This window comes from Chenopodium quinoa, unplaced genomic scaffold, assembly GCF_001683475.1.
Source record: "Chenopodium quinoa cultivar QQ74 unplaced genomic scaffold, ASM168347v1, whole genome shotgun sequence".
Taxonomy (NCBI): domain Eukaryota; kingdom Viridiplantae; phylum Streptophyta; class Magnoliopsida; order Caryophyllales; family Amaranthaceae; genus Chenopodium; species Chenopodium quinoa.
In genome coordinates, this window is record NW_018743397.1 from 591478 (window position 1) to 614138 (window position 22661).

The 22661-nt window shown below is 35.9% G+C and overlaps 2 protein-coding genes across 2 annotated transcripts; one reads left to right on the forward strand and one right to left on the reverse strand.

The window, feature by feature from the left end:
* Positions 1-7142: 7142 nt before the first annotated feature.
* On the reverse strand, positions 7143-8249 carry LOC110738826. Its single transcript, XM_021919260.1, has 2 exons — positions 8088-8249; positions 7143-8008 (listed from the first exon to the last, which is right to left on the reverse strand). Exons 1-2 carry the CDS (start codon positions 8242-8244, stop codon positions 7473-7475), a joined length of 693 nt encoding a protein of 230 aa, XP_021774952.1. The 5' UTR covers positions 8245-8249; the 3' UTR covers positions 7143-7472.
* A 3215-nt stretch (positions 8250-11464) lies between these two features.
* On the forward strand, positions 11465-13322 carry LOC110738889 (protein GPR107-like). Its single transcript, XM_021919343.1, has one exon. The coding sequence runs from the start codon at positions 11555-11557 to the stop codon at positions 12920-12922; it is 1368 nt and encodes a 455-aa protein (XP_021775035.1). The 5' UTR covers positions 11465-11554; the 3' UTR covers positions 12923-13322.
* The last annotated feature ends 9339 nt before the right edge of the window (positions 13323-22661 follow it).

The following is a 22661-nucleotide window of genomic DNA, read 5'->3' on the forward strand; positions in this document are numbered from 1 at the left end:
TCCTCTTCCCATTCCTTAAAGTTTACCAAGTACAGAGAAATTGTCAACTTTTCGGGCAATTCCGTGAGCATAAGGTCGTTGACATTAGTTGAAGACATGATTCTACAATTGAAATAATTTGAAATAAAAAACCATTCATTATACTTAAATAAGATTGAATTCATGCATTTTAATCAAACTTATTTAAAACGTCTTATTCACACATTAAAGATTGTCCCCATTTTAGGTGAGAATAAGTCGATTCCAAGATCCAAAGAAACAAAGAGTGGTTAAGCATGATTTGGCTTGTCTTAACACTCAATATCCTAAGGTAAGCAACGCTTTGCTAATGGCTCCAAGCCACTCTTGGTTAAATAAATCGTCGCATCCAATGCTCTCTAAACAATTTATTCACTTTTCCACGACATGTTAGGACTCCATCACTCATATCGTTGAGTATAACCAAAACCACCTTGCATACCCGGTATGCCTTACGTTCCTTGGAGAAGTAGTGATGCCTCGCTTTGGCGTAGCCCACCACTACCCTCGTTCGGTTGGTAAGTGTGTTTTGGAATGGCAAGTTTTACTCAATATTTTAGGGACCTAGGGTTTCTATGTTGGTTGATTTAAGTGAACTTAATTAATCATCTCAACATTCGAAATCCTAAACATGCATCTAACATATAATTCATATATATATAAACATAAATATATATCGAAAACATAAATAGAGATGCATTTGGCAACTAGCATGACCCCTTGAGATCTTCAAGTCTTCAAAAGGTCTTCATTTGCAACTTCATGGCTTTGTCTTCTAAGAACCCCGTCTTCAAGACTTGACCAAAATATTACAATTGCTAGTATCTACGATTAGGACTAATCTAAATATTAAGGTACAAAAATACTCAACGGTTCGCAGACCGTATTTAGATTTACAAAATACATCACGGATCACAGTCCGTATTTTCTATCCTAATCGGGCCCCACTAGTTGCCATTTCATAAAACCTGTGAGAGAATTTACATTCCATTCATCCATTCACTATCTGTGAATGGCCCATGCATTTTACAACGATAAACAAGTAACAATGCATAAAACGCGCGAGAACTAGTAACTAATTTAGGTGGTTAATCCAATTAACACGCCTAATTAAACTAGTCAAAATTGTTTTAACCGGTTATGGTAATAACTTAGAGACGCTCCCACTAAATTCCGCATCCAATTTAACTAATCCAATTAATTAAGTCGGTGAATCCAAATATTTGCCAAAATTAATTTTGCAAATGTCGCTCAAAACCCGAGGCCTAGCCTCCAAAAATTTTAATTAAATAAACAAAATAATTAAAATAGTTAAAACGACAATTTAAGCAAAATACGTATTCCAAAATGTCTAAGTGCCTAGCACTAAGACTTGGAGTCCAAAAATTACCTTTACTTACATATTAAGCAACGCTAAAATTAACTTTAAAATAGCATCGCCTTAATAACCCGGGGTTATTGTGCCAATTATGGGATTGTACGTACCGTACAACAAGCACGTAGTATGCCCATGCGCACCCCCGCAACACCAAGCATGCATGTGGGCTGCTTGTGCTCGCATGCGCCACACCCAGCCCAGCCAAGCGTAGCAGCACGCACAACGCGCACAACCTTATGTTGCTGCTGCGCCATGCTGCTGCTTACTGCTGGCTAGCGCGCTATGCTGCTGGCAGCGAGCAGCAGCCCACGCCTTTCCTCGCACACACAGACGCACAACACCACGCACCTAAGAACGAAGCGCCCAGCAGCCTCGGCAGCCACATATGGGTTGCGTGAGCAGCCCAGCTGGCCGAGAGCTAGCTCGGGGCTCTTAGGCCTCGTGTTGCGTGCTAATGCTTCGAAAATTATCGATTTTTGTGTGTGACATTATAAATCAATTCTAAATTAATTTTAGAATCAATTTTGAGGAAAAATGAAAAAATAACAAGTCCAACTTAAATAATTCATCCAAATGCAATTAACCAAATTTATTTCCAAGAACCATTCTTTAATAAAATTGGTTTAACTTGGTGTATTTAAATAAATTAGGGCAATTCTCACAATTAATTTAATCACTTTAAATTAATCTTGAGATTTTGACAAAATAAAAGGGAGTTGGAAAAATGAACATAAGTTCAATAAAGACTCCAACTTTAATACTTGTGACTCCATGAATAAATTATATCTTCCAATATGAAGATAAACCAATTTCAATCACAAGTTTTAAACTTTATGATTCCAATCAACTAAAAAATGATTAAATCAACAAAGTTTAACCAAAATTCATGGAATTCAGTAACTCAAAGTTTCAATCACTTATCATAAATAAAGATTGAATCTTTAGTACTTGGAAGCAACAAAGAACAACAATTTCACACTTAATGCAATTAATTTGCAATTATGTGAAAAAATAAAACCAAACTTTCAAGCACCAATTACTACCAAGTAATCATGCTTAAAGTGGTCTAAAATTGCATATAAATAAAGGAAAGAACAAATTCATAATCACCATAAATATGCAATCAATTTTCAAGGTTAGAAAGACTTAAAATTTTTCGTCAAAACGAAAAATCCCTTGAAAAATGCATTTCCGGTCGTTTTTTGGCTAAAAACAGAGCCCTGAAAGGGCGTCTCTGTTTTTGGGTTTGTTTCCGCGGTGAGTCGGACTCACCAAACCCCAAAACGTCTTTTCCACCCAAAATTCACTATTTTTGGGTCCAAATCTGGGTTCGGGAGCTGAAGACAACTCTAATACGAGGTAAAAATTGGGAAAACGAGTTACTAATCTAATTAGCAACTTAAAACCAGAAAAATTAAGCCATAAAAACACCTTGAAAATATTATGATTTTAAAAAATAAACGAGCGAGGCTCCGATACCGCTGTTGGGGTTTGGTGAGTCCGACTCACCGCGGAAACAAACCCAAAAACAAGACCGCACTCGCAATAAATAAAACCATAAACATAATTAAATTAATCACAAGATTAAGACAAGCTAATTACCTTTGACGCGTGCTTCGCTCCAAAATGAGCTCTTAGTTGAAAGCTTCAAGTCCCGCTCACGCGGAGACCTCCAACGAAGTCCACCCGCACCAACAAAACCGACTAGGTCCAATGTCTTGGGGTTAGCAAGACCCGACCAATAAAACCCGAGTAATTATATTGAGTTCAAAGGTTTTCACTAATTGTGATGCCTTTTTCAACTCTTACTCAAGCAACATTCCCAATGCCCATAGTTGGGTATTTATAAGAAATGATGGGAGTATCATTTACTCTCCCATCAATGTGGGATAGTATGATTTTTCCATTTTATTTTAAAGCTAAAATAAAATTAATAATCAAGCTAGTAATAAATCAACAAGTGGCAAGCTCATGTGTGTGGTTAGGTGAGGACCACTTAGAGAAGGGGGGGACCAAACTTGCTCCCCACTCCCTCTCCCATAACCGGCCACCTCACTCCACACACACTCAAGGACCACAAGCCACATGACACCCACCCTTGGGCACCAAGGCAGCCAAGGTGGGCTGCCATGTGCTGTTGTCCGTGGCAGCCACGCCCAGCAAGCCCAGCAGGCCCAGCACTCGCATGCGGGCTGCCAGGCGCTGCTGGCCAGCAAGCCCAGCATGCTTGTGCGGGCTGCTGCTGGCCTTGTGCCTTGGCCAGCGCTGCTAGGCAGCAAGCAATGGCCTAGCCATGCTGCTGCTAGCTGTGGCGAGCTGGCGCGCCTAGCGTGCTAGCTGCTGCAGCTTGTTGCGGCATGGCTTGCTAGCCATTGCGAACACAAGGTTGTGCCTAGCATGCTAGCACGCACTAGGCAGCGCCTAGCCTTGCGATGCTAGCATGGTGGCTAGCATGCGCACCAAGCCGAGCCTAGGGGTATTTTGGTCTTTTGTTGATTTATTACTATTTCTCGTCTCGTCTTTCACTATTTTTCGACTCGACTTCCGACGCTCGATTTCAACGCTCTAAGCTCAAATTTGCGACGTCTAAATAAATATTACTCGGTCGACTCATTAATTTCTTCCGAATTAATTCGTCGGTTCGGTTTGTTGAATGCTTGGGTGAGACCCGAAGGGTTCAGTCAAGCTTAAGCTGTAATATTAATTATTCATTAATATTACTGATCGGAAGCGGCCTCCACCCAGGCATTCCGATCACTTGACCTCACTGAATATATTAGCTTTCTAATAATTCTGAACCCACTAACGGAATAGTACACTTGTTCGAAGGACACCATTCCTTTCATTTATGACAACAAATAATGATCATGTATGGTTCCAAACATCATTATATGACCCCGAGATGTATCCTCTAAAATTTCAAGACTTGACACCGGGCCCCGAAACCTTCAAATTTTCTCAAAAAGCGTGGATATTAGCCTTTCATTTTGGAATTTTTTTTTATTTTTTTCGCCCGGAAATAAAAATTGCGGAAATGTTTACCATGGTCCCTAATACCCTTTGGGAGTCCAATTGGGTGGGTGGAATTATCAAATTTTCCTTTAAACGGCCAATTTAATTACCGGTTTACAACTTGCACGGATTTCATTAACTCAAGCCTATTACGAACATTTATGGCAACATATAATGATCATATATGGTTCCAAACGGCATAATGATCATTATATCATCCTCAAATTTTAGATTTATATCTCGGGGTCATATAATGTCGTTTGGAACCATATATGATCATTATATCATCCTCAAATTTTAGAGTTATATCTCGGGTCATATAATGCCGTTTGGAACCATATATGATCATTATATCATCCTCAAATTTTAGAGTTAAATATAGTATATATTTGTTGTATGGTCAAAGGAGATAATTATCAATAGGTCGGGTTTAATTCGGGTTTTCAAGGGTTAAAACGGGTTTGGGTAATTCTCGGGTTTGGGCCGGGTTCGATTCAAGTCAATAATTTGCGGGTTAGAATCAGATCAGGTCATTCTCGGGTTTGAGTCGGGTTAGATTCAAGTCAATAATTTGCGGATTATAATCAGGTCGGGTCATTTTCAAGTAGGGTCATTCTCGGGTTGAAGTCGGGTTCGGTTCAAGTCAATAATTTGCGGGTTATAATCAGGTTGGGTCATTTCCAAGTTGGGTCATTCTCGGAGTCAAGTCGGGTTATGTTTAAGTCAATAATTTGCAGGTTACAATCAGCTCGGGTCATTTCCAAGTGAGGTCATATTCGGGTTCAACTAACTATAAATAGATAATTCTCATTTTTATCAAGCTAATTATTTCCTTTGACTATAATATATATGGCAATATACTAGTAAACTATAGACTATAGTTTACTAGTATATTGCCATATATATTATAGTCAAAGGAAATAATTAGCTTGATAAAAATGAGAATTATCTATTTATAGTTAGTTGAACCCGAATATGACCTCACTTGGAAATGACCCGACCTGATTGTAACCTCCAATTATTGACTTAAACATAACCCGACTTGACTCCAAGAATGACCCAACTTGGAAATGACCCAACCTGATTATAACCCGCAAATTATTGACTTGAACCGAACCCGACTTCAACCCGAGAATGACCCGACTTGAAAATGACCCGACCTGATTATAATCCGGAAATTATTAACTTGAACCGAACCCGACTCAAACCCGAGAATGACCCGACCTGATTCTAACTCGCAAATTATTGACTTGAATCGAACCCGACTCGAACCCGAGAATTACCCTAACCCGTGAAAACCCGCATTATACCCGACCTATTGTTCACCTGACCCGAATGTAACCCGACCTGTTATTAACCCGGCTTAAACCCGACCCAAACCCGATAAGAAGTATGACCCGATGTGATCCAACTCAAGCATGACCCACCCCAAACCCGACCCGCATAGGTTATGGAATTAATCTGAATTGACCCGAACCGAGTTGACCCGACCCACTCTTACCCGACCCGTATACCCGAATTGACAGCTCTATTAAATAGTGATTGCATTTGACTATTGAGTAATTTGACCAAAATTGGAGCTTGACCACTAATTATTTCCCACGGCAAAAATAAAAGGGAAATTCTCATTGATACACTCCAGGTATTGACTTTTCTCAGCGGTACCACATTTTTTTTTTGACTTCCTGCTGATACACTTGAGGTTTTGACTTTATAATTGACGTGATTAAGTCTGTTAATAAGACGTTAATAACTTATTTTATTCACATTTTAGGCGTAGTAATAGATGAAATGACTAATATACCCCCATTTTTTTAATCATTTCCCTCCAAAATTTCCCCCTTAATGTTGCTGTTATTTCCCTCCAACTTCCCAACCCTTATTCTCTCCCTATAAAACCCCACTTTCCCTCTTCTATTCTCCATAAAATTTCCCCTCCATTTTTTCGAGCTCACTTCTTCCTCTTTTCTTTTTATTTCTGTTGGTCCCTGCTGTTCTGACATGGCTGGTTCTGCAGGCAGTGATTCCTCTTCTGGCAGCAGATTTGGGAGGTCCATGTGGGTGAGACGAATTCAATGCAATTGTAATCCACCAAGACTTGCTGATATTAGGGTGTCTGACTCAATTTCGAATCCAGGGAGGTCATATTACAAGTGCAGGCATTGTGGTTTGTTCATGTGGGTTCCTGAAGATCAAATTATAGCCAATCATGAAGAATCATCCAATTTGAGAGTATTAAGAGAGGAATTTATTGATTTCACAGACAAAGCATATGAGTTTGCAAGCTATGTTTATATGGTTATTAGAATTGCTCTTGTGATGTATCTTATTTTACTGTTTGTAACCCTGAAATGAGCATTGTGTATTTAGTTGCCATGTACTTCAGAGACTAAGTGTACTAGGAAAAAATTATAAAAGTAAGGTTGTATTTTCTTGGTTTTGAATGAAAATGAAAAAATAATTTGCATTTTGATTGAGTAAGGTTGTATTTTCTTGGTTTTGAATGAATCAATCATTGAGATCAACTAAAATTAACAAGCTAAACAAAATGGCATCAGTTGCCAACATTCATTAAAGTCTGGAAAATCATTCAAAATGTGGCCACCATTCTTAATATAGACAAAATGGCATAATTCTTCAACATTACCATGTAAGTTCAGCAAAAAAATTCAAAACATATAGAGTTGACTACAAATTTTGACTTTCTATCCAAATCACCAAAAAAAAGCATTTGCTACTACTTTGCAAAACAGAACACTTGCTAGCTTTGAGAGTTTCCTTGAGACATCTGGATTGGTTGGCTAGGCAACTGTGAGGCTGTCAGCACTGTTTGTTGCTCAGCTGAGGGTCTGCCCTTCTTTCCCTTAGTTTTTTTGGTTGAAGCTGCTGCTTGAGATGCTGAAGGTTGAGTTGCTGCAGACTGAGATCCAAGTGCTTCAGATTGCTTTGCTGCCTTAGCTGCCTTTGCTGCATTACTTTGGTCTCTGACCCTAGGGTTCTGATGACAACAGGCTCATTTGTCTTCAACTCTTTTCCTGTTAAGCCTCCCTTGCAGGTTGTCTTATTATGCCCAAAGCAACCACATTTGCTGCATTTCACTGTTTTTTGACCTTTTTCCAGGTTGCTCCTCACCTTCTTCCCTCTTTCTGTTCCTGCTTGGTCTTCCAATTCCCCTCTTCATCTTAGGAGGCATGATGATTCTACCTGACTCATCTGCAGGCCATTGCTCTGTGTCAGGAATTGGGTTGATACAGACACTGTAAGCTTGCTTATAAGTCTTCACAGAGTACCAGGAACTGACAAAGTCATGTGGGTCCAACTTGGCATCAATGCAAGCCCTAATGGCATGCCTACAAGGCACACCTGTCAGTTGCCATGCCCCACAAGAACAAACTTTCTTGTTTAAGCTGAGAGGAAATTGTGATCTTCCCTCATGAATTTCATATTCACCTGGGCTGGACTTGAATACTCTGCATTTTGAGCTAGATTTTCCTATTTCTTTCACTAGCTTCACAATTTTTGGAGTTATTTCTTCATCATTCCAAGACTTTGCATTCTTCATTCTTGTTGCTATTCTAACCATACATACCCTCCTTATTCCTGCACAACATTATCTTAGAAAAACAAACCAAATCAAAATAAAATGACAATGTTAATACAGTAAGAGGTGGGTTAATACCTTCTAGCAAAGTCAAAATAGGCCTACACCTATTCACCCCTAGAGTAGAGTTGAAGCTCTCTACAAAATTGGATGTATTGGAGTCATTGCAAACATTTGGGTCAAATGCATGCTTACTCCACTTAGACTTCTCTCCCAATTCTGCAAACAAAGTCATGACATCATCTCCTCCTGCTTTCTGCAACTTCTCCATAGCTTTCCTGAATATGAAAGTTGAAGAAGCATTGCATGCTCTCCAGAATAGAACATACATCATAGGGCCTGGAAATAGCTTCTTGTAGTTTCTACTTAGATGCCTACAGCAGAACCTCCTGTCAGCTTTTGGCCATACTTGTTCTAGTGCAAGTTCAACTCCCTGAAACAATGATTACATCATGAGCATTTGTATGTTTGCATATAAAAAAAAAAAGAGAATGAAAATTTGAAAAAAGCAACAAACACTTGCCTTTTTCCTATCAGAAATAATAGTCCAATGCTCTCTTGATGAATCTTTTACAATGTTCAGCAAATGCCAAAAGAAGTAGGTCCATGACTGCTTGTCTTCTTGGCCAACTACAGCATATGCTATGGGGAAGATCTCATTATTGCCATCTATTCCCACAGCAGAGAGCAATACCCCCCCATAGTTACCTTTGAGGTGGGTTCCATCTACACCAATTAAAGGTCTAACACCCCTTAAAAGACCTTTCCATTGTCTAGTGAATGATATAAAAAGGCTTGAAAATTGAAGTTGTTTAGGGATAGACTCTGTTTCATTCCATGCACAAAAAGCCTTGGACTCTGGGTTTGTTTCTATGCACATCTTAGCATACATTGGCAGTAGTCTATATGACTCATCATGCCCTCCAAACAACTGCTCAATCACATAGCTCTTTAACCTGTACAAGGTTGACTGCCTCATGTAGATGCCATATCTCTGAAAAAGGAGTTCATTGAGTGCTTTCCCAGGAATGTCTGGGTTAGCCCTGATGTCTTCCATGACTTTCTGAGATGCCCATTTCACATTGCAGATGGGGTTGTAAGTCTCTAAGCCCCTGCAAGTGTGTATATTGGGCCATATTTTCTTGATTGCCCATGTTCTGCCATCTGCCAGTCTGCTGGCATGCAATCTCCAATCACAGCATTCAGATTGGCAAACTGCACTGTATCTCTTGTTGTCAGCATACTCTACATTGATGGCAAACCTTTCTTGAACAGCAAAATCTTTCAGAGTGTCCTTGAAGTGAGCCTTGTCAGTAAAAATCATCCAAGGTCTGAGTGTTATTTTACCAAAGTCAGCATCCTCATACATCTCACCATTCTTGTACAATCTCTGAAAATAATCCTCATCATCTTCATCATCAAAAAAATCAAACCATTTTGATGGTTTCCAACTGTCCTTCACTTTTGGAATCCTAGTTACTTGTGCTAGCTCATCTGCTGGAATAGAACCCTTTGGTGCAACATCTCCATCAGAATCCTCATCTTCTTCACCAAGATTGAAACCAAGATTGGGTTGTGTCCCTACAGACTCAGAGCTGTCTACAACAAAAGTCATCTTTCTTCTAACTCTAGAATCACTTGTGCCTTGCACCTCACCCACATTGTCCCCAGCACTACTGCCCTCACTCATATTTACATCAACCCTAGAAACTGATCCTTGCAGCTGACTCACTCTGTCACCAACACCTAGCATCCTTTTCTCAGTCACAGTTGATCCTTTCACTAACCCCTTTCTTATAGCTGTTGATCTAGGGACATTTTTCCTAAACATAGTTGTTTGTGAAGCATTTGTCAATGGGTCAGCATCATAAGCATTAGGTGTGTCAGTTACTGCCAAAGGTGAAAATCTAGGACTCCTTCTAAGTGGTAAACCCTTGAAGACTGTGTTTGGAGACTTGGGAGATGGTGGTTGCATTGGGGATGTTTTAGTTGTAGCTTTCTTCTTACCCTTTGCTGCACCCTTAACCTTCCTAGAATTCTCTATCTTTTCCATACTTTTCTCAAACTCTTTTCTACCCTTGGTATACTCAGTAGCAGATTGATTTGTTTCATCTTGGGGTGACTCATAACCGTCAGTATACCTAGGTGGAGAGGACTCATTATTAAGATTGATATCCTCAATAGAAAGGGGAGGTTCAGTTTGGGAAGGGTCAAAAAGGGGAGGTTCAGTTTCAGGAACAAGTTGATCTGTTTCAATTTGAGGGGGTTGTTCATTTGAGGGTGCAGTATCAGAAGGTTGATCAATATGGGGTGGTTCAGATTGGGAAGGTGCAGCAAAAGGTTGTGCAGATTTGGACTTGTTCCTTAGCCTATTGGTCATTCTATTCAAGGCACTTGGTTTCTTAGCAAAACCTACCCAAATGTGATAAATCTCACATTCACCTAGGGTGTGAATCATCTTAAAAAGATCAGCATCATCTAGTAAAGGGTGATTCTTTTCATTGAAACCATAACCAAATGATGGGTTGACTATAGGAAACTCAGAGTCTACTGCAGCAGTGTCCTCAAAATCCATAACCAAATCAAGCAAATTACATCTATCTAAGTCAACAGCAAGATCAACATGCTTATCAAAGTAATAAAACCTTAACACAACATCACCCATTCTGCAAAAGAAGGTAAACAGTATACACACTTACAACATGCATATAAATTCAAAATCATATCCAACAATCCACAACATTCAAATAAATTCCAAATCAGGTATCCAATTACCTATAACATGCACATAAATCCCAATTCAGGTATCCAACAATCAATCAAATAAGCAAATACATTCCAATTCAAGTAAATCAATGAAACAGGATCATGCCATTTCATCCAAATTAAATACATACTCTACATAAATAATTGAACACACATAATCACGCACCTAATATACCTGAAAAAAATCCTAAAATCGCACAAATATACAACATTTACATCATGAATTTAACTTAAAATCGCAAAGAAAAAAGAACATCACAACTGCACCAACTCATGCAAAAATGAACAGTAGTAGTGCTAAAGTACCTGAATTGTGCTAGATTATCCTCTAATGATTTTGTAGACCAAAAAGATCAGCGCAATTCCCTTGCAAAACCCTTGGACTTCGTCGTGAATGATGCAGAGAGCAGAGGAGAGAGAGATGAAATTTGAACAAGGAGTTTGTTTTGTGTCAAATCGACATAAATGGAAGGGGAAGGGGTTTAATTATGGGTGATGGAGGGAAGGATTAAAAGGGGGCATTTTAGTCTTTTCACCTAATCTCAGCTTTTAACCTAGAATTACTAAGTTATTAACGTCATATTAACAGACTTAATCACGTCAATTATAAAGTCAAAACCTCAAGTGTATCAGCAGGAAGTCAAAAAAAAAATGTGGTACCGCTGAGAAAAGTCAATACCTGGAAATTTCCCAAAATAAAACAACAGAAAAAATCTCCACGACTACGACTCTACTAAGCTCAACCACTGTTGTTGCAGTGAGCTTCTCTTCTCACAACAATGGCGATTTCCTCACCTCGCACTCTCATCCTTCTCACTTTCTCTCTCCTCCTAACCCTAACCCTTACCCTCGCCGAAATCCGATTCGCCGAGATCCGATCCGACTCACGACCCATCATCCCATTCGACGAATTCGGGTTCACTCACACCGGAAAACTCGACCTCAACGTCACCCTCCTCTCTCTCCGACTCCATCAAAATGACCAAACTACCCTTCCCACGAACCCTAAACCCAACTCCAACGATCTCTCCCTTGTCGGATTCTTCCTCTCTACTCGCGATTCTTGGTACCATGTCGTCGATCAACTCAATCAAAACGACATCGTTTGTGCCCTTCAATCGGATCTTATTAAACCCGTTTTTTCCTTTGATCGTCTCAACAATGGCGGACTTACCCATTTTAATGTCTCTCTTCAAATATCCGACCCCAATCTTTATACCCTAGTTTTCGCTAATTGTATCCCTAATCTTCATGTTTCAATGGATGTTCATTCCTCTATGTATAATTTAGAAGGTAAATCGTCGTTAATTCGTGATTATCTTTCAGCAGGTAAGTCTAATCTTCCCTCAATTTACTTCAATTTTGCCCTGATTTATTTCGCCCTAATTTTGATCTGGGTTTACACCCTTTTCTCGAAAAGAGAAGTTATTTATCGAATTCATTACTTTATGCTTGCTGTTCTTGTATTGAAAGGATTGAATTTGTTGTGTGAAGCTGAAGATAAATCTTATATTAAAAAAACTGGAAGTGCTCATGGTTGGGATGTTCTGTTCTACATTTTTAGCTTTTTAAAGGGTATTACTTTGTTTACTTTGATTGTGTTAATTGGAACTGGTTGGTCGTTTTTGAAACCCTTTTTACAAGATAAGGAGAAGAAGGTTTTAATGATTGTGATCCCACTTCAAGTAGTTGCTAATGTAGCTCAGGTTGTCATTGATGAGACCGGGCCGTATGGTGGGGAGTCATACGCTTGGATGCAAGTGTTTTTGTTCGTCGATATTGTTTGTTGTTGTGCCGTGTTGTTTCCCATCGTTTGGTCGATTAGGAACCTTAGGGAGGCTGCTACGACTGATGGGAAGGCCGCGGTTAACTTGATGAAGTTGACGTTGTTTAGGCATTACTATGTTGTGGTGATTTGTTATATCTATTTTACAAGGGTGATTGTTTATGGGTTGGAGACCATCACGAATTACCGGTATCAGTGGACTAGTGTGGTCGCAGGTGAATTGGGTACCCTTGCGTTTTATCTGTTTACGGGGTATAATTTCAGGCCAAAGTCGTGTAATCCATACTTTGCTATTGATGATGAGGAAGAAGAGGCTGCTGCTGAAATGTTGAAGATGGAAGGAGATGAATTCGAATTGTGAAAACTGAGAAGAGTGCATTTTTTGTCATGCTCTTTTCAGAGTGCTGTGGTGCTTTTGGTGGTGTGACTTAGGAATTAGTTAGGTGCAGCTTTCAAATTGGATCCTCAATTTTGTGCTGATAGCTTTTGCTTCCTAACCAAGTGATGGATCAACTTCGATGTTGGTATTGTATTATCTGTGTTTCTGTACTGTTTTTGCTAGAAGTATCTGTTTGTATTATAATATCTGTGTTTCTGTACTGTTTTTTCTATAATTATATGTTTGTATTGTAAGCTTGGTACTTAGGTAGTTTATGTTGTCACACTAGTAGTGTATGTAATGTGAGTAAAAGTACAAAAACCATTTGATGTTTCCACTGATTACGTATATGGAAGTTACAGATTCGTAACATTCTTTTATCCGTGGTGGTTGTCCTTGTAACCCCTCCCTGTTGAGTAGTTTCTAATGCCTATTTGATTCGATCCATTGTCTCCTATTGGTACTCTTGGTGCTGCTTGTCAAACTTTAGTTTCTGAGGGATTGCTTTACCTAGATTGTGTTTCAGATTGTTTCAAATCATGAATATCCAGTAACAGCATTCATACAACAGTATGATTCTTCCTGTGTAAAATTGTGGTTGCATTGAGTTTTAATCAGGTTAAATGTTCAGTTATCTGTTTCTGCCTATTTCCTTGTGTATCAGACAAAATGTTCTGACTGATATCACCAAAGTTAGTATCTGGTCCTTCAAACTCATTAAATGGAACTGTGAATTGGTTCTCATTCATTATATTATTCAATTTCTGCATGCAAAACCTTCCAAGAAATAGATATCAGAAGCAGCTGTCCACAAGGCTAAAAACATTTGCTTACTGCTGGCGGACTGCTGACATAGGAATTAGGACATGGTATCCGCAGTGAAATTCAAGTGTTCAGGTCTCAGTCAAGCTCCTTTCATTCCTATCTTGTATGAGTCTTTCACTCCCATAGCAAGTACTCTGTAAAACACAGGAGGGGAGTCTGTATAGACGTATAAGTCACTCGGTTCGAGCATTGTTGTGAATGCTGTGAAGTTTATAGATTATGGAGTGAAATAAATCATAGAACAAATATATTAGTTCCAAGTATGTCGGAATGATTTACTACGTCCGTTTCATATTATTTGCAACGATTTGACAGAGAAAAAAATGTCTAATTGTTGCAATATGAAACAGTGGTAGTATATGTGTTGGAGGTCGAAGATATTTGCAATCAGCCAATTGAATTCACAATGATGACCTTATACTGGGTTTCCCTTGAGTCATGGCCAATTGAGTTCTTTAAGGCATTGCGGGCATTTTGGGTACAGAGTACCTCTTGTATCAAAGTTCACTCAGTAGTTACCTATTTCTCAAGGCCCAAGAGCCCAAAATCAGAGCACTTGGAAAAACTTTAAGCTATGGTGTTTGGCTATATAGTTAGGAAAACCTTTTCACTAGGGCATAATAATATAACCTATTATAGTCCATTTCATAGCTTGTTGGGATGTTGGTGTTAGCTCAAAATGACATTGTATGCCTACTCTTCTCTCTACTTTGTCGGAACTTGATTTGAATTATCCATGCATCATGCATCCAACTATTCTCCAAGACAAAAACCGCGATTGGAGTGCAATTTTCAATGATGAAGAACCAAGTTCTAGAGGTGTATTTGTAAACCTTTCGTTCATGTTACAAGGTATCCAGGTGTAGAAAGAGCTTAAGTAACTTAGATCAAGTTTCATGGAAAAGAGCTGTAACCATTATATTCATCAAGTGACTAATTCAACCCTAGACCTCTTATTCCTAATTCCTGTACTTGTTTTCGCTTAATAAGTGTTCATATGAATCAAGGAAATCTTAGGCGTTTGTTGCATTTTAAGGGACATAGGTGCTCAGATTATCACCTTACCTAGTAAAAAGACAATTATTCAATTGATAAGTAGGGCGCTCGGGTCATCAGTGTACATTGGCGCTATGTAACCAAGGACACTAAAAAATTCAACCTCTAGCTATTGTCCATACCAGGGCAACATAAGATTCCCAGCCATCGTGCCAAGCCGATATATAATTCATGGCTGTGGGACTAGCAGGGTAATGAAGCACCCTAGCTAGGGCCACAAGTCACAAGAAAAATGGCCTTAATTTTCTTCACCCTGGGATCATGGAAGAGATGTATTTGGCTACATTATTAAGGCTTTCGTTTTCGAAACGGGTTCGATTTTTGAATGCACAAATTAAATTTTTATTCAAGAACATCCAGCTGTTTCCTTCATGGGTAACACATTGATGTATTAATCACGTACGATTGAAGAGGGTCCGTATATCACAGGCTACTGCAAGTAACCCAGACCCAAAGGAAAGTTTGTTCATCTTGTCCTTCCAAACATATTAGTAGATGTTTGTCAATCATCAATAGTGTTTGAAATTCAATTCCCGCGTATTTTATAATTATAATTATTATTATCTTGTAAAATTATCTGTTAATATAGGGTTGAAAAAATTAACCCCTCAAAAAACCAACCTAGTAAAATCATTTCTTAAACGATGTAGTGAAAATTGCAAAAATTATTTCATTATTATTAGACATTGTATTATTAGCCTGAAATAGTGAGACTTAACTTTACTAGAAAATAATGGGGGATGATACATTGATACATATTTTCATAGCTTATTAATCATATACTACAACTCATTTAATTTGGTTGGTTGTATGTCACTAATCACTTCTATTGATCTTTTTTTGGGGGGGTTTGAATGGTCACTATCATGTAAGAAGGTGGACCTAAAATTTGACCCTTAATTATGTTAAAGTGAAAACAAACACTTCACTCTTTAGCATTATTTAGTTTGTAAAATCACACTACTATTACAAGTATAAGGTGGGTTATAGCGACCTTGTATGGCTTTATCTTTGCCACTTGCATCTAACACACTCTTTTTCTTTTGAAGGGGAAGAGGGTGGTTGAGTGTAATGTCACTTATGCCCACTTTGTTTTTCGGAAAAAAAAAAAAAAAAACAAACAAACAAACAAACTTCGTTTTATTGTCCAATTAAGGTTTATTAGCTAAGTTAATTGTTAAATATGTCATGGAATGGTACTAATGTACTATGTACCTTGTAAGAGTGTATTGAGAAAGTTGTCAAGCATAGCTTAAGACTATTATAAGCCTCTTCTTCTTTACTTTCTAGCTTATCAATCGAACTATCAATACCTCAATAATTTATCTAAGAGCTACTAGCTAGCTTAGGTTGATCTAGTATGACGCGATAATATTATCTCATGCAAATTTTTTCCGTTCATGTAATACATAGATAAATTTAACTACTTATTTAAGCACCTTAAAGTTTGAAGTGTAGAATTAATTTCAATACCGAGTATCATGATTATTAGTCCGTAGCTTGCATATAACACTTATTGTAAATCTTTAGTCGGTACATGGAAGTTGGCTAAGCTAAATCATTGGTATGTACATAATTGTCATTTATACAACATAACAAGTACTCCTTGAAAGATCAGATACGAATGAAGTACTTGAAATAAGTTTTGATTAATTTCTTTCCCTTAGTGGTTGGGATATTTGGTGTTATGTTCCATAAAGTAGTATATTATTGATTGAAAACTTAGGAGTTAGGACCAAAAATTATAATGCTTGAAAAAGAATGCTTTAATAACTTGATATTTACTCCTAAAAATAAAGCTAATAAGGGGTAAAAAAGGGAGAAAAAAAAAACACATACATAATTATGTCCTTCCTATGAAGTGTTTCTCTCTTCAATTATATCAAAGGTAGTACAGAATCACATGCTTGTGGTCCGGTAAATCTTTGAGATCAAGACATAAGCAATAAGGGAGATTGAGATTTGAGAAAGAAAGAAAATGATATATTGAATCTGTTCCTTTGTCAAAATACATCCAACCACCTATTTAATTTTATTTTAATTTATAATTTTTAAAGAAAATATTGCTTCAAATTAGAGTATAACATAAGAACCACGTCAAAGTTATGGGCCATTGTGGTCCTATACATTATAAACTAAGGCATACTTGTATATGATCGTATCCCTCTTGCTAGTTAACACAATTCGAAACATTTTAATAAGGGTTGATTAAGGCTATAAAACGAATTATGGGAAATTCTTAATTGCTCTTTCTGTCTCTATTTCATTTTTATTTCTTTAGATAGCATCAAATTATTAGTGGATTAGTACATTGTTAATATAATGATCTGTTAACTAGAATTTGAAGCTTTCACGTCATTATTATCGATAATAAATATAGTTTTGTTTTTATGCTATTAAAGGATGGTGTTTAAGTGACATTTGTGATGGCATTAAAAATGAAAATGTGTTTCTTAATGATATTGTTTACACTATTCATACAAATGTATGATATGGTCCCATAATTCATTTAATAACCCTAAACTTATTTAATTTAAGCTTTTCTAAATTCTGAATAAGCTATTAAATCTTTTCAAGTAATTTACGAGTATATAATTTGGCTAATATAGACATCTATTGAGTATACGGACAAATTTCAAATCCAAAATTTCAATACATAAACTTTACTTCACATGCTATTGTTTATAAGCTATTACCATCTCAATTATAATTGATACGAAGTATACTCTTTCATACGGACTTTTTTTTTAAAAATATGTAAAGAGAAGGGCCATAACTGTATCTCAGCCCTCACGGTTGTTTCAGTATGGTATTTACTGGCCAGTTACTTTGAGAGTGAGGGGAAAGGGTAAGGGATTTCCACCCTTAAAGTGTCTCTAATGGGAATTGAACTCCCAACATCAAGATTGGAAGGTACAATCCTTACCACTAGACCAATCTTAGCTTGATTCTTTTATGAGGACATGAATTTACATACTAACATAACAACAATACGTGTTCCAAAAAACAATCTACCATAATTTTAATAGCAAAAAAACTTTTATACCAAATACAAAGAATATTGATGTGTAAGTGGCATTGTAGTATCACTACATTATTTCAACAAATTTTTCCCATAAATAATTTACTTGAATGTTTATTCTTTTCCCATAAATTTGTGTGGGTGTGGAAGGGTAGTTGGATGGGAGTGTTGGCGATAAGGGAGAATAATGACAATTCTTTGAATCTAGAGAGTTTCATAATTAATTCTTACTCTTCAATCTTTTATCTCTAGGCTTGATGATAAGAATAAAATCATGGCTTATATAAATAATAGAAGAATATAATTTATACACTATCTTTGACATAAATTTTTAAAATTTTAACTATTGATTTATAACTTTCACTTATAATAACTGAAAATATTTATATTTATAGTCAGAAACATATATTAGATTATATAGTAAAAGTGTCAAGTAAGGGTTTGTTCTCTTCAGCTTAATTTCATCAGTTTAGCTCCAATCAGTTCAGTTAAGTTCAGTTTTTAATTTTCTTCTCTCATAAACAATTCATTTCAGCTCAGTTCAATTTAACTCTAACCAGTTCAGTTCAATTCAATTTAGTTCAGCTTAGTTCAGCTCAGCTCAATTCAGTAAATCAAAACAGACCCTAAATCAAACTTTCAGAAACGACGGTGGTATACATATAATGAAACAAGGGTAAATAAAATGGTATTGAAATTAGGGGATGAAGAAGAAGAGTGTTTCCTTGGCGGTGGTAGCTTGGGAATTACAAAACACTTGGATCCACTGACCCATTTGCCCATAACCTCTCTTTATTCCCTTGCTTCTACCTTGGAGACATCTCACCTTTTCTTATCTTTATTTATTTTGGGGTATTTTTTCACTTATCATAAGCTTATAAAGTCTAAATTCATGCATATTACTTCGATTCGTATGTAACTCCAACCACTATTGATGTAACATGTCATGTCAATTTTCATTGGCCCATATTCATCATAAGTTTCTTTTTCTTTTTATGTAGTCTTGTCAATTATATTATTCATCATACATAATAAATATCTATGTAATTTTCTCTTTTTCCTTCCCCTTCAATTATTTTTCTGACCACAACCCATTTTACATAATTTTCCCCAATAATACTTTATCTAAGATAATATACAATTGTGTTCTTGCTTAATAATGTAGTTATTATTTTTATTTTTTTTAAATAAGTGACTTGTAGGTTGAATGGTGAGAATACAGTTTCTATTGTATCTAGCATTGTATGTGTAGTTACGTATGGTGGTTGATGAGTTCATTGATGGACAAATCATGCTTAGCTCGCTTATCATAATTCATAAACCAATCAAACTATGGCCAGTTTGATCTAGGTTTGGGTATGATTGAGCCGACTCAAATTTGAAATGTCAAATAGTTGGATCACGAAAATCAATTTTAAAAATATAATTATAATTTGCATATTAGAGATGAAATTGGTGGTGACCGATGTAAATGAGAAGAAGGTTAGGTATGAATAACAAATCGATCTTTCCACTCCACCAATGAGCACTTACTTGGAAATTCTAATAAATTGGAACATAAAAACGTTAAATTTAATCGATCTTAATGATTTAAACTAAAACTTATATGTACTTGTGAGTTTTTATTATGTCTATGTCCTTTTATAAATATAATAATATCTTTTATCGTTGGTATCGATCAATTTGAATCTATATCTATTTCAAATCTCAATGCAACCATATCTTCAATTTACTACCCCAATCAAGAGGACAAATTGTACATCACATATCTGGTCCTAAGGAATATAGAAATAGGAAGTTAGCATTACAGTTGGATATAAGTTAAGGTTTTCACTGTAACTTTTAGCAAAAAGAAGGAAATAATAGGAGGCTAAATTTGGGAAGTATGAGGATAATTTAAGCAATTCGTGCAATTCCATACAATTTAAGAGCAATGTCTGATGCACATTTGAGATTGAATGCTTGATTGATGGTGACAATCCATTTTCCTCATTAAGGTTCTCCCTGATGCCATTTTATGGTCGATTATAACTATCTTTTTTATTCTTACTAATCCTCGAATAATTCTCAATCCACCTAGTTTAGCATTAGATCTGTAAAAGCTATGTATACATATGATGAAATAATAACACATGAAATTATGTGTCACTATAATGATAAAAAATAATTTAGAACAGACGAATAGTTAAAACATTCATTTCAGTTTATATTCACTTGCTTTATAAATCGTTCTCATCCCACTCACCAAACAACTCATAAGGCCCGTCCCATAACTATACTTTACCGTTTCAAAGAAGCATTGCTTTTAAGTTTCAAGGGATGAATTACAGAATTTAGTTTGTATGAGATCTCATTTATTAAATATAAAATCACACCTTATAAAACAATTGATAAACATGTTCACTTTAAAATTACTCAACTAGAATCAATGATTACAAAAATCCAATTGAGTTTATGAAGTTTATTACTTCGAGTCTCCTTGTCAACCCATACTAACGTGCTGCTACTCGATACAAGTATCAAGTATGTGACATTCATTAATTTTTTTTCTTTTTTTAAAAAAAATTGGAAATAATTCTAGGTACTTTAAGTTTGACATTCTAGGAACTTTTGTTAGAAGTTTGACAATGAATATTTTAATTAAACTAAAAAGGTAAAATTCACTCACCAAAAAAAAAAAAAAAAAAAAAAGGTTAACTAAGCTACAGTGTATTCCTAATTAACTTATAAGGCTTTCTTGAAGAGATAAACTCAACATGGGGCTCAAGAAGAAGAGAAACAAAGTTCCAAAAAAGTTACAATTGGCAATCTTATAAAATCTCTTTGCATGGACCCTGTTGTTAGACTAGCCAATTTTCTTTAATCTCACAACTGGAATTTTGACTTATTATTTAACCTATGTATGTATAAACATCACTAAACTTTTGCCGTGACTTAGTGAAATTTATGAGGAGTGTCTTATTATTAAAGTTCTGAATCTCAATAAATTACTTTTGGAATTAGTCGAGATCATATTAATTCAAATATTGATCGATAAGGATAGTTTATAATATACTCCATATACTACGTACGAAAAAAAAAAAAAAAAAAGATTATTTTAGCAAGATTACAAATGTCATTATATAAAGTGTTACGCCATATTTTCCTCAAAAAAAAGTGTTACGCCATATTCTACAAACAAGAGGGGGAAGGAGAGGGATACTTGTACCTTTATACTCTAATACTACCCGTCTATTATTATTTGCATTATTTATTTATTTACGACTTAAAAAAAACATATACATTCTACATGTTTTAATACTTACTCAACAAACTTCTCTAAAATGGAGGATGACTAAAATGCACAATACTCGAAACTCACTAAAAATGAATAATTATTTCGAGAAAAAGTTATACTATTTCTCGTATACTATGCCTACTAAATTATTTTTCTAACAACCTCTTACATGTAAACCCTACTTTTCTTAAATACCGTGAAAAAGTATGTGTTACAATTATTTTAAAATGGAGGAAGTATATATATGACCTTTAACTTGTTAATCGTGTATTAGTAACTATTTTTTAAAAATTGAAACAAATCTTATGAAATTCCATATACTACGTAATTATACTCTGTCTATTCATCAATGAAAATTTATGATCAAAGTTGTAATTAGAGTTCAAATGGAGGGAGTATAAGATATTTATTGACGTAGATATAACTTCAAAAAATAAAAGATTGAATGGATATAAAGAACGAGGAGAAGAAGACCTCTTTTTACGGTAAAAACAAGAACAAAAGTAAAATAAATAAATAAATAAATAAGGCTCCAATACCATGTATAAGTATTGGGATGAATACGGCTCACCTTGATTAGGGAGCCCTGTCGCTTATACTACCTCTGATTTTTATTATTTGTAATTTTAGAATATTTTATATCTCACAAATAATACTCCAAAATTGCAAATAATAAAAATCGGAGGTAGTATATAAAATAAACAATACATGACCTAGATAATGAAATGATATATTCGTCCTTATACCCTAAGAGAAAATAGTTTATTATATGTAGTAAATTGCATTTACGTGAGGTGTAAAAAATAAATGCATAAACTTTTATGATTTTCTAAAATATTCATGAAATGTCTCCATTGAAGAATGAAATATTTATTGAGATTTTTCTATGACATGATAATTTATTTAAATTTTGTTTAACTTTTTTTTAAGGTAAGGATGGAGAAGGACCTTGATCAAATTTTAATCCTTACGACTTTTATTTGTCGTATATTTACGGGTTAGGTAAGGGATCCTCACGCTCAAACTATCTCTTGTGGGGATTAAACCTTAACCTCGAGGTTAGAAATGAAATTTTTATTACTAGACTACCATACCTCGAGGTTGGAAAGTGCAATCTTTATCACTAGACCAAGCTTAGTTGGGTAGACATTAATATATGATGGTTGATTGATAGTCGCCAACTTGTCGTAAGCTTTTGCATACACCCCGTCACAATAATATTAATGTAATATAAACATATACTACCTCCGGGTTTTTTTAGTTGCAACTTTGGAATATTTTATATCTCTCAAATAATACTCAAAAGTTGCAACTAAAAAAAAATCGGATGTAGTACTTACAATTAGTCACAGAGAAGAGTTGGGTTCACTTGCAAGCCCAAAGAATGTTTCATACTAAGGGCTTGTTCTCTTCAGCTCAATTTCAGTTCAGTTCAATTCAGCTCCAATCAGTTCAGTTCAGATCAGTTCCTAATTTCCCTCTCTCATAAAATATTCATTTCAGTTCTATTCATCAGTTCAGTTTAGTAAATTAGAACAAGC